This window comes from Ursus americanus, chromosome 13 (genome assembly GCF_024610735.1).
Source record: "Ursus americanus isolate L20-20 chromosome 13, mUrsAme1.1.p, whole genome shotgun sequence".
Lineage (NCBI taxonomy): Eukaryota > Metazoa > Chordata > Mammalia > Carnivora > Ursidae > Ursus > Ursus americanus.
In genome coordinates, this window is record NC_142139.1 from 7,500,391 (window position 1) to 7,514,910 (window position 14,520).

The 14,520-nt window shown below is 41.3% G+C and overlaps 2 protein-coding genes across 3 annotated transcripts in view; one reads left to right on the forward strand and one right to left on the reverse strand.

Annotated features, from left to right (window-relative positions):
• Window positions 1–11: 11 nt before the first annotated feature.
• TIFA (TRAF interacting protein with forkhead associated domain) lies at window positions 12–11,138 on the reverse strand. 2 transcript variants are annotated; one of them, XM_045799144.2, is made up of 3 exons: window positions 10,830–11,138; window positions 10,154–10,314; window positions 12–3,832 (listed from the first exon to the last, which is right to left on the reverse strand). In XM_045799144.2, the coding sequence occupies exon 3, from the start codon at window positions 3,806–3,808 to the stop codon at window positions 3,251–3,253; it is 558 nt and encodes a 185-aa protein (XP_045655100.1). In that variant the 5' UTR covers window positions 3,809–3,832; window positions 10,154–10,314; window positions 10,830–11,138; the 3' UTR covers window positions 12–3,250. The 2 variants fall into 2 exon arrangements, with proteins under 2 accessions (XP_045655100.1, XP_045655101.1); XM_045799145.2 differs by lacking the exon at window positions 10,154–10,314 and having other exon boundaries at window positions 10,830–10,965.
• Window positions 10,651–14,520, forward strand: part of ALPK1 (alpha kinase 1) — a 121,538-nt gene continuing 117,668 nt past the window's right edge. The window contains exons 1-2 of the mRNA XM_045799139.2: window positions 10,651–10,825; window positions 12,406–12,462. The gene's annotated coding sequence lies outside the window, so the exon portion shown is untranslated. The remainder of the gene's footprint in view (window positions 10,826–12,405; window positions 12,463–14,520) is intronic.

Sequence of the window (14,520 nt, forward strand, 5' to 3'; positions counted from 1 at the left end):
TATAAATAGTAACTTAAAGTTCTTGCTGTACTTAAAAAAAAAATCATGTGGCCCTTTCAATATTTGAACTGCTAGGCAATGACATCTATAGTTTCATCTTTTTTTATCTCATAGAAATAAATATGACACTTTAAATATGTAAATATATTAGGTAATGCTATTGTTTATGACTCTCTTAACATAATTTAAGTTGTAGCTTTGTCACTGGAAATATTTTAAAGGTAATCTATATTCACATTGCCTGTGTTATGCTTTTTAAAGTTTGTATACATCAGATGTATATTTTTGGTTTGGCATAAGCTACTATTGTAATTTTTCTTGGCATTTTGTTCATAAAAAATTTTTTGAAGGAATGGTAACTTCTCAAGGATTGTGAATAAACACATTTTTACATTTAAAAATAATAAATTATTTGAGCATTACTAGTTTCTCTCTATAAACATGTAATAATTCTGACTCCTGAGGTATAATTACTTTATTAAATCTGCTATGAAGACAAAAAAAAAGGAGTTAATTAGGAAAGCAGGATGGAACTAAATTGGAAAATGTTTGTGTTTTAACTGCTAAGAGAAGATACTACTTTTCTTGTTTCATGGATTTATAAAAAACACTGGGAATAACATTTTCTTATTCGGCAGATACTAGAGAATCTACTGTGTCTGATAGTGTGTTGGGGACATAGTAGTAAAAAGACATACAATGCCCAAGCTCTTTTGCCTACATTCTGTTGAGAGAGACAAGCAGTAACAAGTAAACATGTAAATAAGAAAACTACAGATCACAATTAGAAAATATACAAGATGACAGGATGCAGGATAGCTGGGGACCAAATGACTACTTTGGTAGGTCAAGAGAGTCCTCTCTGAGATGACATTTGAGCTGAGACCTAACTGTTGAGCAGGAACCAGTTAAGTAAAAAGCCTGGTGAAGCATGTTTATTAAGCTCCTGAGGTGTAGGAGAATGTTTGGTATGTTCTGAGAATGAAAAGACCATGGGGACTGAAGCATTCTGAGGTAGAGCAATATGAGATGATATTGGAGGGGTATTTAAGGGCCAGATGTAAGGTTTTGTAGACCATGGTTAAGGGTTAATTTTATTTGATGTATAAAGGCACTGACTTTCTGTAAGCCAGAGTGGACAGTGATCAGATTTGCATTTTTAAAAAATTCCTCTGGCTGCAGTGTAGAGAATGGGTTATAAGAGGACAAGCGTGTATGTGTGATACTTATAATGGGACATGGTGTGACTTGGGTTGATGATGATAGGAATGCAGAGCTGATAAACTTCAGAGGTAGAATTAACAAGATTTTCTGATGGGTTAGATATGGGGGCAAAAGAAGAGCTGGAATCCAAGATAACTGCAGGACAATGCATCTAGCATGGTGCCCTGGTGACCTTGCTCCCTGCACATCTATATAGCAACACTCGACCACACTCCAACCGAAATCTTGACAAAGCCCTGTGATCCTCCCCGGAACATGGCAAGATAGGCGGTCTTCAAGGAGATGTGACAAAGCCATTTATCATCTGCTCCCCTATCTTGCAGAAGGCTGCAATGAGGCAATTTCTCATCTAACTCCCTAGTTCTGGTGAAGCAGGGATTTCCACCTCACTCCCATTCACTACATATGTAGCTAATAAAACTGCTTGGCTGTGGCTTAGAGTTGGCTCTTCAACAACAGAGCCGCCCTCCATTTTTGTGTCATTTGGCCTTCCTGGTCCAATGTCCAAGGGACATCCCTAGGGACCAGGGATGTGGAACAGTGACTCCATGCTGATCTTGCTTTTGATATCTGTCTAAGTAATAAACTAAGTCTATTTGAGCTCATTGTCTCCTTGCTGGTTAAATCTATGGAAATGTGACAGCCAACCTAGCAGCTACAACCACACTTGACAATAACTTTTTAGTTTCTAACTTGATAAATGCAGTGGGAGGAACAGATTTAGAAAGGTGAAGGAAATTAAGAGTTCTGTTTTAGAAGTTAAATTTGAGGTGTTTATGAAATTTAAATGAAGACATCAAGAAGGTAATGGGATATATGTCTGTAGTTCAGAAAAGAGGTCGAGGTACAAGTTTGGAAGTCATTAGTAGGTAAGTGGCATTTTAAGTCATTACAGTAGGTAAGATCACCCTGGGGAAGCATAGGGGCAGAGAAGCCCAACTAGGTGTTGATATTTGGAGGTCAGGGGTAGAGAAAGTGTCCAAAGAAGCAGATTCAGGAGGGAAGCAGGAAACCAAAGAATGTGGTATCACAGGAACTACTGGAGGCCATGTGCCACCACATGGAGTGAGGAACAAGGAGAACTGGAGCCAATATGCATTGAGGGGCAGAGCTAGAGGCATATTAATCCCCAGCCACGGCCTCTACCTGAGGCCCCTGGCACTCCTCCCTTAGAGTAAGCAATCTAAGAACTGTTCCTTCCTTTCTTCAGAAAGAGTTTCAAAGCACATGGTTACAGAATTAAACTGACTTTATTATATGCATGGATGCTGTTAAAATTTCGAATTCATGGAATTTAAAAATGCGTGGTACATAAAAGTCAAATTAATATTTGGTAAGAAAACTGAAAAAGAATTCTAAACATAGCACTGGTTCATTAAAATGTCCAAAATACTGGTTTTATATGCTAACTATATACAAGGAGAACTGTATTTTTGGAAATAGACACAATTATTCTACAGAAAAGAAATCATAGAAAAGGTATTATTGCTCAAATAGGGCTTTCTATATTAAAACCACAATGATGCATTGACACTACTCCAAAATACATTACGCTAGCAATCCAGTACTGCAAGTACCAACAGGCTACACCACCAGCAACAACACGCCCATAGCCTTGACCTTGAAAACAAATGGCTGCTTGTGAAATAATATGACCAAACCAAGAGATGGTTCCTTACAAGGCAAAACATAGGACTAAAAGCAAGCATAAAAAGAAAATAATATAACCTTACTGAGAACACTATTCCTTCATCACCACGGATACTTCTTGTAAATTAAACCTCACAGACATACACTTAAATACACCTCATAATTCTTAGGAATATACTTAATAATTCCTAAATACATCTAGGAATGCAACAGATGACTAAATTGATGACTAACACAATTTAAAGACTCCAAAATGATAATAAGAGATTCCAAATTTAACAACTGATGACAGTAATATACTAATAAACTGTGAAGTATCCATAAAATGTCTACAGATTTCTTCATCCTTCATGATCCTCCTCTTAGCCTTCTGTGTTCACAATTCATTTTCATCCATTTCTGTAGGAGAAGCGTTTTGGGTGCAACAGGTTGAGTAACTACCATACTCAGGTATGGGCTTCTGTAGTGGCCAGTTGTTTTCTTGCAAGAGTGATCTTGGAGACAAAATAAACTGAGTCTCAAAAAATTCTAATGACTCTCCATCTTCCTTCTCTATCAGGAACTGATACTCACCAAATCTGACCATGCACTTGTAAGGCAGGTCTATTTTATTTAGGTAGCACAGCTCCTTGTTGTCCACAAGCAGACTGGTCTTCTTACTCATATTTTTAATTTCAAAAGAGAGAACTGAACTATCAAACTTTTTAAACAGCTGCAGAGAAAACTGAACTCGGGAAACCTGTTTGTCCTGAAAGGTATAATGACAGATGTTGGAATTTCGGCCAAATTTCACCACTTCGCTGGAGGGAAGTTTTTCTCGGTTATAAAACCTTATTGATTGGAATATCCCACTTTGCAGCTGGCCAGGATGGTAAACAGTTATCTGGAGACAAGTCACTGTCTCTTCAGTATCAGCATCTTCGAAACTGGTCATGATGTGTCTCAGAATCTGACCTGCCTGCAACAATTAAACCAGCATGTTAGTTCATTCCCATTTTTCAGGCATTGAAATCTTTAATTCTAATATTTTGATGAAAATCTTCTGATAGGTGATTTATTTAGACTTTAAGAAGACAATATATAGAATACTCAATTAACTAGCACATACGTGAAATTTTACAGCAAGTCCCATGAGATCTAGTATATTACTTTTTCTTTTTCTTTTTTTTTAAAGATTTTATTTTTTTATTTGACAGAGGGAGAGAGGGAACACAAACAGAGGGAGTGGGAGAGGGAGAAGCGGGCTTCCCGCTGAGCAGGGAGCCCAATGCGGGGCTGGATCCCAGGACCTCAGGATCATGACCTGACCTGAAGACAGATGCTTAATGACTGAGCCACCCAGGCGCCCCTGGTGTATTACTTTTTCTATCTCTATTTTTCACTTCTAGTTTGACAATAAGACCATACATACAATCTAGACAATAACAAGGAATGCTTGTTGATAATAAGTGATTTGGCAGGCGCATAAAAAAACTTCAGTTCCTTTCTCATTTAAATAGAGTGACTTGGCCCACAGAAAATATGACAGCTATAATTTTTAAAATCAGGGTGGTTTGAATGCCCTCAGAGGATATACACATAAAGAAAACCTACAGTTTATTAACTAAATTATAATTAGATGTATTATAAATTGTAAAACCTGATTAAAGAAATTTAAAAATTATAAACAAACAATTGCAACATTTATTCTTTATATCCTCACTTAGATTCCTAGTAGGTAAAAGGTTAAATAAAATAAATGCTTAGCTAAGATAGGGAAGCAAGCTAAGTGTCCATCGATAGACGAATAAAGAAGATGTAGTACACACACACACACATACACACATACATACACACACACACATACACACATACATACATACACACACATACATACATACACACATACATACATACATACACACACATACACACACACACAGAGGAATATTTTGTGGCCATAAAAAGGGATGAGACTGTGCCATTTCCGACAACTAGGATGAACCTAGAAAGTATTATGCTAAATGAAATTAAGTCAGACTGAGAAAGACAAATACCATATGATTATACTTATATGTGGAATCTAAAAACAAATGGATAGATAAATAAAAAGCAGAATATAACCTGCAAATAGAGAACAAATTGATGGTTGGGGGGGTGCAGAGTGCTGGGCAAAATGAGTGAAGGGGAGTGGGAGATACAGGCTTCCAGTTATAAATGAGTAAATCACAGGAATAACAGGCACAGCATAGGAAATACGGTCAATGATACTGTAATAGTATTGTATTGTGACAGATGGTAGCTACACTTGTGGTGAGCATAAGTATAGAGAAGTTGAATAGCTATGCTGTACAGCTGAAACTAATGTAACCTTGTACATCAACTATACTAAAAAAAACAGTAAGTGCTTTAAAAGTTTTATACTTGTAAAATTAGACATTACATAAGTCAGTTCTAAATATCATAGTCTGTACTCCTGCTGGAATTATTTATTTTTATCAATCGTTCCTAATGACTGAACAAACTGTCATTAACCACATTCTAACTGCCATTTAGAGTTAACAGCATCCCTCTAGAGTTCTTGGCGGCCCTGTGGTGCCCTCCACCTACACTTGCCTATATGCACCTTTAATAACCAGTGTAGTAAAGTATTATAACAGGATAGGAGAAATAATTACCAAAATCTTGGGGATATTATTCTGACACAGAACTGCCATTTTAAAACTAATTTATTTTAAAAGAATTAAATAAACACAATTTAAAAATTGATACAGTAAAAAAGGATTTTTAAAGAGTATCTTCCCTCCACCCTAATCCTTCTAGAGTCAACCACTGTAAAAGTTGCTTTTATCCTTACAGAAATTTTCTTGTATACAACAAGCATAACTATGTGTGTGCTCATAGACACAAACACCTATGTTTCTACACATAGAGAAAATTTTTTCTTACACAAACAGGAACATACTGTATTTAGTTCTAGACCTTGCATTCTTAAATTAATACAAATGGGTCATTTGTTTCCATATCCACACATATACATATACCTTATATTTGAACGGCTACACAGAATCCCTTTAATCTAGCATGGTGATAAATTACACCAATACAGTGATGCCCTGCATTCCTTAAAAACTGTTTAGGGTTTGGAAATCAAGAATCTTAAATGAAGTTGATTTGTGGTTTCATTTGCCATCTATATTAGATGTTGGTATCAGAATTATTATGCTGGTTAAAAAAAAAACAGAATGCTTTCCTTTTCTTTCTATGCTTGCTGCTATTTATTTTTAAAATACAATCTTTCCTCCTGTTTTGCAGTTATGGTGCTATTTTTTTTCATTAAATTCTTTATTTAAATTCAATTTAGTTAACATATACTATATTACTACTTTCAGGGACAGAATTTAGTGATTCATCATTTGCATATAACACCCAGTGTTCATTTACATCAAGTGCCCTCCTTAATGCCTATCACCCAATTGTCCCTTCCCCCCACCCACCTCCCCTCCAGCAAACCCTCAGTTTGTTTCCTAGAGTTCAGCGTCTCTTATGGTTTGCCTCCCTCTCTATTTTCATCTTATTTTATCTTTCCTTCCTTCCCCTATGTTCATCTGTTTTGCTTCTTAAATTCCACATATGAATGAGTGCTAAAAATCAAACTTTCAATTTATTCAATTTTTCAATAAATGATGTAGCTAAGCAAATTTCTTTTTTATTGATTTGGAAATATATCTTTAATTTTAAATTTACTTGTCATATATTATTTTTGGACATTATTACATCATATCACATTACCCAAGCAGACAGGACATGCCCAGCTACAAGCAGCAAAGTGAGAGGAACCGTTAAAATCATGGCCAAGGATGGTAAAAAATTATTATGAAACCAAGGCAGTGAGAATTAACACACAATGGGTAGAATTGTGATTTAATTATGATAATAAAGTCTCGTTATTCAAGAAGTTGACAGCATTAAAGAGAATAATTATAACAAATCATCAGATGATACGATTAGTGGTTGACAAGAAAATAATTAGCTGTTAACAAGTAAAGAACCTAAAAAGGAGGGGCAAGTATCTGTCAGTGATCTCAGCCTTGTCTAGGATACACTGCCATCACTCTAGTTCATTCTTGGACTTTGGACAATAAGAGTTCCAAAAGGAGAACTGGATTAAAAACCATGGTGTATTCTGGATAGTCTTTTGGTAACACCCAAATTTTGTTTTGTGTTCTTCCTATAATTAATTAGTTTAGAATTCATTCTTTCGAGAAATCTACCACCAAGAAACGTTTGCCCCATACAAGCTCTTACGCCTAGTTCTCAGGGTAGATACATTATTCACAGCAAGGGAAAAAAACTGGCATTCTGGTTTATCGAATCAGTGGCTACAAGTGTCTTGGTGTGAATCAACTCTCAGGGTTTGACAAACTTTTGGGATTGCAATTGTGACTCTCAGAATTGTGACTTTCTCACACTGAGGTGGACTGTACTGTCAAACTGCCCCTCCTTACCAGGCCTTGCTCCTTTAGAAGATGATACTTCCCACTTCATTGACAACCATGTCAATGAAACATGAACGGAAGTGACATAGAAGCTTGTTTCCAAGCAGACGCTTTGAAAGCCACTGTGTAGTTCCACCAATCCTCTTGGCCTCTGCCACATTGGCAGTCCCCAAAACCAGCTCAGCCTCCATCCCAGAAGGGAGGGCCAAAGACAGAGCCAAAAAGGACATGTAATATGGCAAGAAATCACACCTTTTTTTCAAGTCATTTGTTCCCGAGCCCTAGCATAGCCTGGGCTGACACACATCCACGTATCCACGTATCCAACAAAGGTACGAAATGACTGCAAACCCTGACAGTTAACAGGGTTACTACTTACTGTATGCCCCTCACATTCCAGGTACAGTGTTAGCCATTTACACATATTGTCTCATCTTCAGAATAACCCTATGAATCACCCTTCACAGATGAGGGAGCTAAGTCTTGGAGGGTTTATCTAAGTAGCCCAGGTCACAAAGCCAGTATCAAAGGCAGGATTCAAACAAAACAGAAATACCCCTTCTCTTCCCCACAACAAATAACTGCTTCCTGTTACCAGTTACCCCGCAAACTATAGCAGTTAATCTGTAGAGAGGAGGGCCATGGAAGTGTACTAAAACCAGCAAGACACCAACCTAGAATCTAGTGTTGGGGAAGGAAATACACTGTTACTGCTGCCTCACAAGAGAAAGAGGCTCTGAAGCAGCAGGTTACTGTATTAGTTACCCCTAAGTCTGCATGTATGGGTATTAGCATGGACCCAGGACTCACTAGTAATTGTGGCAGGTTGTTTGGGGTGCTCCAAAGTTGAATAAATCATGGTCTCTCATCTCAAGGAACTGAGAAAATAATCTGTTAATTTCCACAGCTGCAAGTTCCCTCTACAAAGTGGCCTGAATCTCTGCCATTTCTGAGTGGTCAGTAGAAAGACAGGAAAGACTGAAACTAACAAAAGCCCTAAAATAAACTAAAATTGGTAGGTATTCTTTTGAAGATTTTATTTATTTATTTGAGAGAGAGAGAGAAAAAGTGAGAGAGAGGGAGCATGAGCACGGGGAGCAGCAGGCAGAGGGAGAAGGAGAAGGAAACTTCCCACTGAGCAGGGAGCCCAGATGAGGGGACTTGGGATCACGACCTGAGCCCAAGGCAGACGCTTAACGGAGCCAACCAGGTGCCCCGGTAGATCTTAAAAAAAAAAAATCACTAGTGTGCGAATGCTTAAAAGCAGCTTTTTGAAACGTTTGACATGTTATCAAAGATAGAAGAACAATGAGCTTATATAGCAGTAATGGTGGTTACCTCTGGAGAGGGAACCTGGGGTCAGGGTGGAAAGGAGACCTCACTGCACATTCTATACCTTTGAAATTGTATACCATGTGTACTTAATATCTAATGTGGAAAGGAGACCTCACTGCACATTCTATACCTTTGAAATTGTATACCATGTGTACTTAATATCTAATCAAGCATTTAACAAATATTTTCTTTACAAAATTACAAACCATCTGATTTTTATGGAATTAAATGGAGGTGGAGATTAGCAAAGTATTAAAGGGATAAACTGTGATATCTGACGTCAAAAAATTGTAAAACAGGGTTTGCCTGGCTGGCTCAGTCAGTAGAGCAGGCAACTCCTGATCTCAGTGTCATGAGTTCTAGCTCCATGATGGGTATAGAGCTTACTTAAAGAAAAAGCTGTAAAACACTGTGGTGATGTCTGATACACAGTAACAGCTATATTCACATATTAACTACAATAAATAAATATATAGAAATGAAAATGAGTAAATGAACCCTGCTATCAAGAACTTTATCACAGAAAGCATAATACAAAAGGTGAGTGCTCCATTCTTGAGCGTCGGAAGAAGAGTAAACCTCTCCTTTGCTAGACACCAGGAAGGAAGTACACACTTACCTGGGAGTCTCGAGCTGGCAAGAGAAGGGTTAGACTCTGAGGTTGCCTTCCGACGCCTCTCAAAGGAAATAAGGATAGATCTGTATAGAGGTGTTATGTGCAAAAGCATGCTAAGTCTGCTCACACTCCCACACTCCGCACCCCTGCCTCTTTCTCTCCTTCTCTCTCTCTCTCTCTCTCTCTCTCATAGACACACACACACACACACACACACACACACACACACACACACACCAGCTACCCCCCCCCCCCCAAAGCTGGGCAAAGCCGGTAAAGAGACATACTACCCTGAACTTGCAAAAAGGCTGTTTGGACCTCAACTGTCATGAACAAAAAGACAGATATTTTTGCTCAAAGGAGGAGCCAGGTGTCCAAGCAGTTTAACAGAAAGTTTGGTGCCCCTGGGTAGTCATGCATGCCAAGAGGATTCTCGTGCTTTAAGTTTGTTTTTTAAGGTAAGATCTACTGAAATAATAGACTTTGTTCTGGGTCATGTGTTAGGGAAGGTATTCTAAAGGTTTACTTTCATCCCTCCTCAGCTCCCACCCTATGGATAATCTCGAGAGAAAGTTAATGTCTTTGCCTTGTTGCAAGTAGCCTTTTTTCAAAGGCTCTCTCCCTGACCCACACCCAACACTGAGCTAACAGGAGGGAAGGGAAACCCGAAGCACAGCAAAAGACAGGGTTATCCTCCTAAGTTCCCTCGCCGGTCATCATCCCCAGTGTGGCTTCGAAAACTTCTGTGAACTCTACTACTGTGCAGCAGAATCAATTCTCAAATAATTAGTTTCGCAAAAGGAGTCGTGAAAGCCAAAAAGAGCAGGAGGAAAACCCTAAGAGAACTCACTTTTTTCAGAGATAGTGTCTTCGTCCACTCTCCCCGATTAACCGGCACCCAATCGGATCTGCACAGTCCAGCTTCTGGGAGGCTGTGCAGATCCGCTACGAGGTACAGCGTGGGTTCTGGCTTCCGGAGGATTTGGGAAATTCCTCCTTTCAATCTGAAAGCTGGGGAAAGTCCCAGTAAACAGGAGATTACTATGTTTTCCTAACGAACCACTGAGGCAAGGAGGGCAGGTCCAGAAGAACCCTCAGCAGAGAACCCGGAGCTCCAGGGAGCCCGAGGAGCCGCAGAAAAGTCTCCTGGGGGACGCCGAGGGGATTCACGCACAATTGCTCTGGGAGCTACACTTGACAAATGGAATTCTTTTTTGTTCTCTGATTAGAGGCGGGGCGGGGGGGAACCTATTGCAAAGCAAGGAAAATTATAAAGAAAACACACCCCATCTCCGGCATTTCCTTTCATTACTCCCCCTCGCGTTTATAAATATGCCTGTTTTCTAACGCTGGGGCCACGCCGTATCGAATTGTTCGAGCGCGCCTGTGCGCCGAGCCCGCCGAGCAGTGGGTGTGACTTTCTACAGAGCACCGCCAAGGACTCCTCGACAAGGCTTCCCTCGCGGGGCGATGAACAGACAAGACACACTCCCCGCTTCACCCCCAGACCGCAGCCCGCCAGGTACCTTGCGGCCCGGGAGTCGGTGAACTATCTTCCCAGAGCGGCTTCGCTTTCCGGGCTCCGCACGAGACTAATGGAGGCCACCCCGCGGAGGCTGGAGTCGGGGGACGGTCACCGCCCACCGCCCCGCGCCCGGCGTCCTCACCCACACTAGAAAGCGCCAGCTGACCCCGCCGCAGCTCCTGCGGGAGGGAGAGGGCGGGCGCGAGCCAAGGGGGCGGGGCCGAATTGGGGGGTGGAGGGGGGCGGAGGGGGGCAGACGCGACCGGACCGGGGAGTGGGCTGCTGCGGGTCGCTGGTCCTCCGGCGCGCGCCACCTCTCCTCCCACTCCCGGCCGACTGCGCCCCCTAGCCACCCCCAAAGCCTTTATAAAGCCCGGACGAAAGCGCCGAGGTTCTCAGGCCCCGCCCGCACCCGCGCCCGCACCCTCCCTCCTCCGCCGGGTGTCTGCGGCCCGGACGCCGGATCCACGGGAAGCCCAGCCCCCCCGACTGCCTCGCTGAGCTTCCAGGCCGGGTCTGAGGCGCAGTACAGTGGTGGGGACCTCACCTCCCCAGACAGGTGGCCCCTCCGAAGAGGATGTGGCTAGTGAGCTAGATTTTGAAAAGGGAACAGAATCACTTCAATGTTGAGGGCCGTTCACCTCTCCCCGCCCTTCCGCCGCCGCACCTCAAGTGTTGGTCTAAGACAGGGTAGGGGTAGGCAGAGAGTTGAACTTACTTCCCAAACCAACCAGGTGCACGGCTCGTATTATTCATTTAGTCATCACAGTCGGGAGAGTAGGTCCCCGTTGCAGGTGAGTAAACTGAGGCCCTGAGAGTGGCTAAGTGCCACGTGGAGCAAGAGCAGAGAAAGGATTTGAACGTGCCCCAGAGTTCCAAATCAGCCCGCGGCTGCCCATGATGCCTTCACCTTACACCAGACCAGTCCAGGGGCTTCCTCTCCCACCCCATCCACCTGAAGGGATCCCTCACTCAACATCCAGGGTCTGGGGTTCCACAAATACGGGCTGGTACATGGTGCATTGAGAAACAGTTAACCTCCCAGGAGTCCTTTATAGCTTCCAAAAATAATAATAATAAAATAAAATAAATATATATTTATTTACATATAGTATTTTTCTGCCTCAGGGAGAAGGTTTGAAATGAACTAAAGGTGAAGAGAGCGGGGTAGGAGTGAGACTCCATATAAGGAGTAGAAGAGAGGAGGGAGGACAGAGCTAGCAGTGCCTGAGGTCAAACTGGCCCACTTACTCCAGAGGTTGGGAATCTACCCACCAATTCTGGTAGGTGTCACATAGAAGTCATTCATCTGTCTGGCTTCTGACCCTGACTTGCAGGACAGTTGCTCTTTTGCAGGTCAGTTTCATTGACAATAAATAAAATGGCATTGATACTTGCTGCTTCCCCATCTGATAAAAGAGATTCTATGAGGGATTAAATTTTGACCTCTCAGAGTTAGTCAGGCATAATCAGGAACCTTAAGCAGGGGGAAGGAAGAGTACAACTACAAATGAGGCCGATTCTTGTAAGGCTGCAATTTTGTTTGTTAATCATCAACATTTATTATCTCTTCTCAGGAGTGGAGATAGCCAGACTGTCTTCTTTCAGCTGAGGAACGTTGGAGCATGTGGAAGGTAAGATATGTAACTTGACTATACCCATAAACCTATACCATAAAATAATATCAGAATTGGAGTGTAGTAGATGTTATTAATAACACTAATAAAGAAAATGCAACAATTACCAAAATTTATGATGCTGAATATTATTTCATTTTTCTGTTCCCTTTAAGTATTCCTAGGCTACCAATTTAGGAAGAGATTAAAAGGAACCCTTCAGAGAAATGGATACCCCAAAAGTCAGGCTAGAATTGTTTATCAAGGCAAAACAGAAGAAAACAATAGTCAGGTATGTTGTAGATACAAAAAAGAGGGATTTACTACTCGAAATATCAGTGATGAATCATTTAATGCGAAAATAACATAAAATGCCCACAATCTATTTTTCAATGGAAAGAATCTCAAAAATAGTTTTTAGATACTTTCAGTAGCCTGTAATTAAGCAGATATACCTGAAAGCCTATTGTATTTCACTTAGGATCAAAAACAGAGGAAGTTAATTTGTGGTAATACAGTCATACCTTATAGGGAAAAAAAAGTGTTGCTTGTTTATGTTGTTTGCTAGTAATTGGGTTATATGAAACCCACCTTCTGTTCAATGCACTCTAAGCCCCTTGGATACACACTCACTAACTCTCCACTGCCGAGCTCAGATGCTCAGATTTGGGGTAACTCAGCTCAGGAGTGCCCCATTTCATGGCTGATGCTTTCTATCAACCCGTGAAAATACTCAGAATTACTTGAGATTTAACTCATTTAAGTCTTGTTCCATATTCTCTAAATGGGAGACAAGTGGAAGCCTGAAGTGTTGGGATTGGGACGAAGGAAAGCTAATGTGGACTTCTCTTCCTCCTCCCTATTGCTTGAGTCAAGTGACTAAATTAAAACGAACAACTTAGATTTATGTGGAAAGCTCTGCCAGTTGCACTACTAAAGAAAAAACCAAAGTGCTGAACAAAAATGCTGCCATTTGTAGAAAAAAAACAAAAACAAAAAAACCTGTCTGTAGGGGCGCCTGGGTGACGCAGTCGTTAAGCGCCTGCCTTCGGCTCAGGACGTGATCCCAGTGTTATGGGATCGAGCCCCACATCAGGCTCCTCTGCTATGAGCCTGCTTCTTCCTCTCCCACTCCCCCTGCTTGTGTTCCCTCTCTCGCTGGCTGTCTCTATCTCTGTCGAATAAATAAATAAATAAAATCTTAAAAAAAAAAAAAAACACCTGTCTGTAAATGAATGAACTATCTGCAAAGAAATCCAAGAAACAGAATGATTATTCTGAGAAAAAGAATTTGGGAGAGAGAATACAGAAGATCCATATGGGGAAATAATTTTCACTGTGTACTTTTTCATACTGTTTGGCTTTTGTCTCATTTGCATGCATTACGGTTACACACCCCAAAAAAACAGCTTTTAAAAGAAGAGCCAAGTAAGAGAAGTCTCCCAAGAGACAGGTTTCAATGCTCTAATTCCTCAATATTTCTCATAAGACGGAAGACTGCCATAGAATTCAGGCTCCCAAGAGAGTGGTCAGATGGTGAGGTGAAAATTAGAGCCTACAAAGGCAGGGCGCCGGAAGGTGGAGGAGGAGGAGTCAGTCTGTTTGGGGCCATCTGTTCGGCCCCTCCCCAGAGACAGCTGTGGGAAAGTTCTGTGGAAAGCAGAATTCTAAGATGGCCCCCAACATACCACCCACTGCTGTACGCAATTGATATAACCTTCTCCCCTTGAGTGTGGGCAGAACCTGTGACTCTGACGGGCTATCACTTCTATTACTAGGTTTCTAATCAGTTGTCTTTGAGATAATCCAAAGGGAAATTATCTAGCTGGGCTGCACCTAATCACACAAATCCTTAAAAGGGACTGAGCCCTTCGGGAAGGCAGAGACATATGCTCATGTTGGCCAAGAACTGCCTATGGAGACCACGTGGCAAGGAACTACTGGCGGTATCTAGGAGCTAAGAGTGGTCCCCAGCCAACAGCTAGCAAGAAAATGGGAACCTCAGTGCTACAACTAGAATTCTGCCAGCAATCTGAATGAGACTTGAAGGAGACCCCAAGCCTCAGATTAGAATTG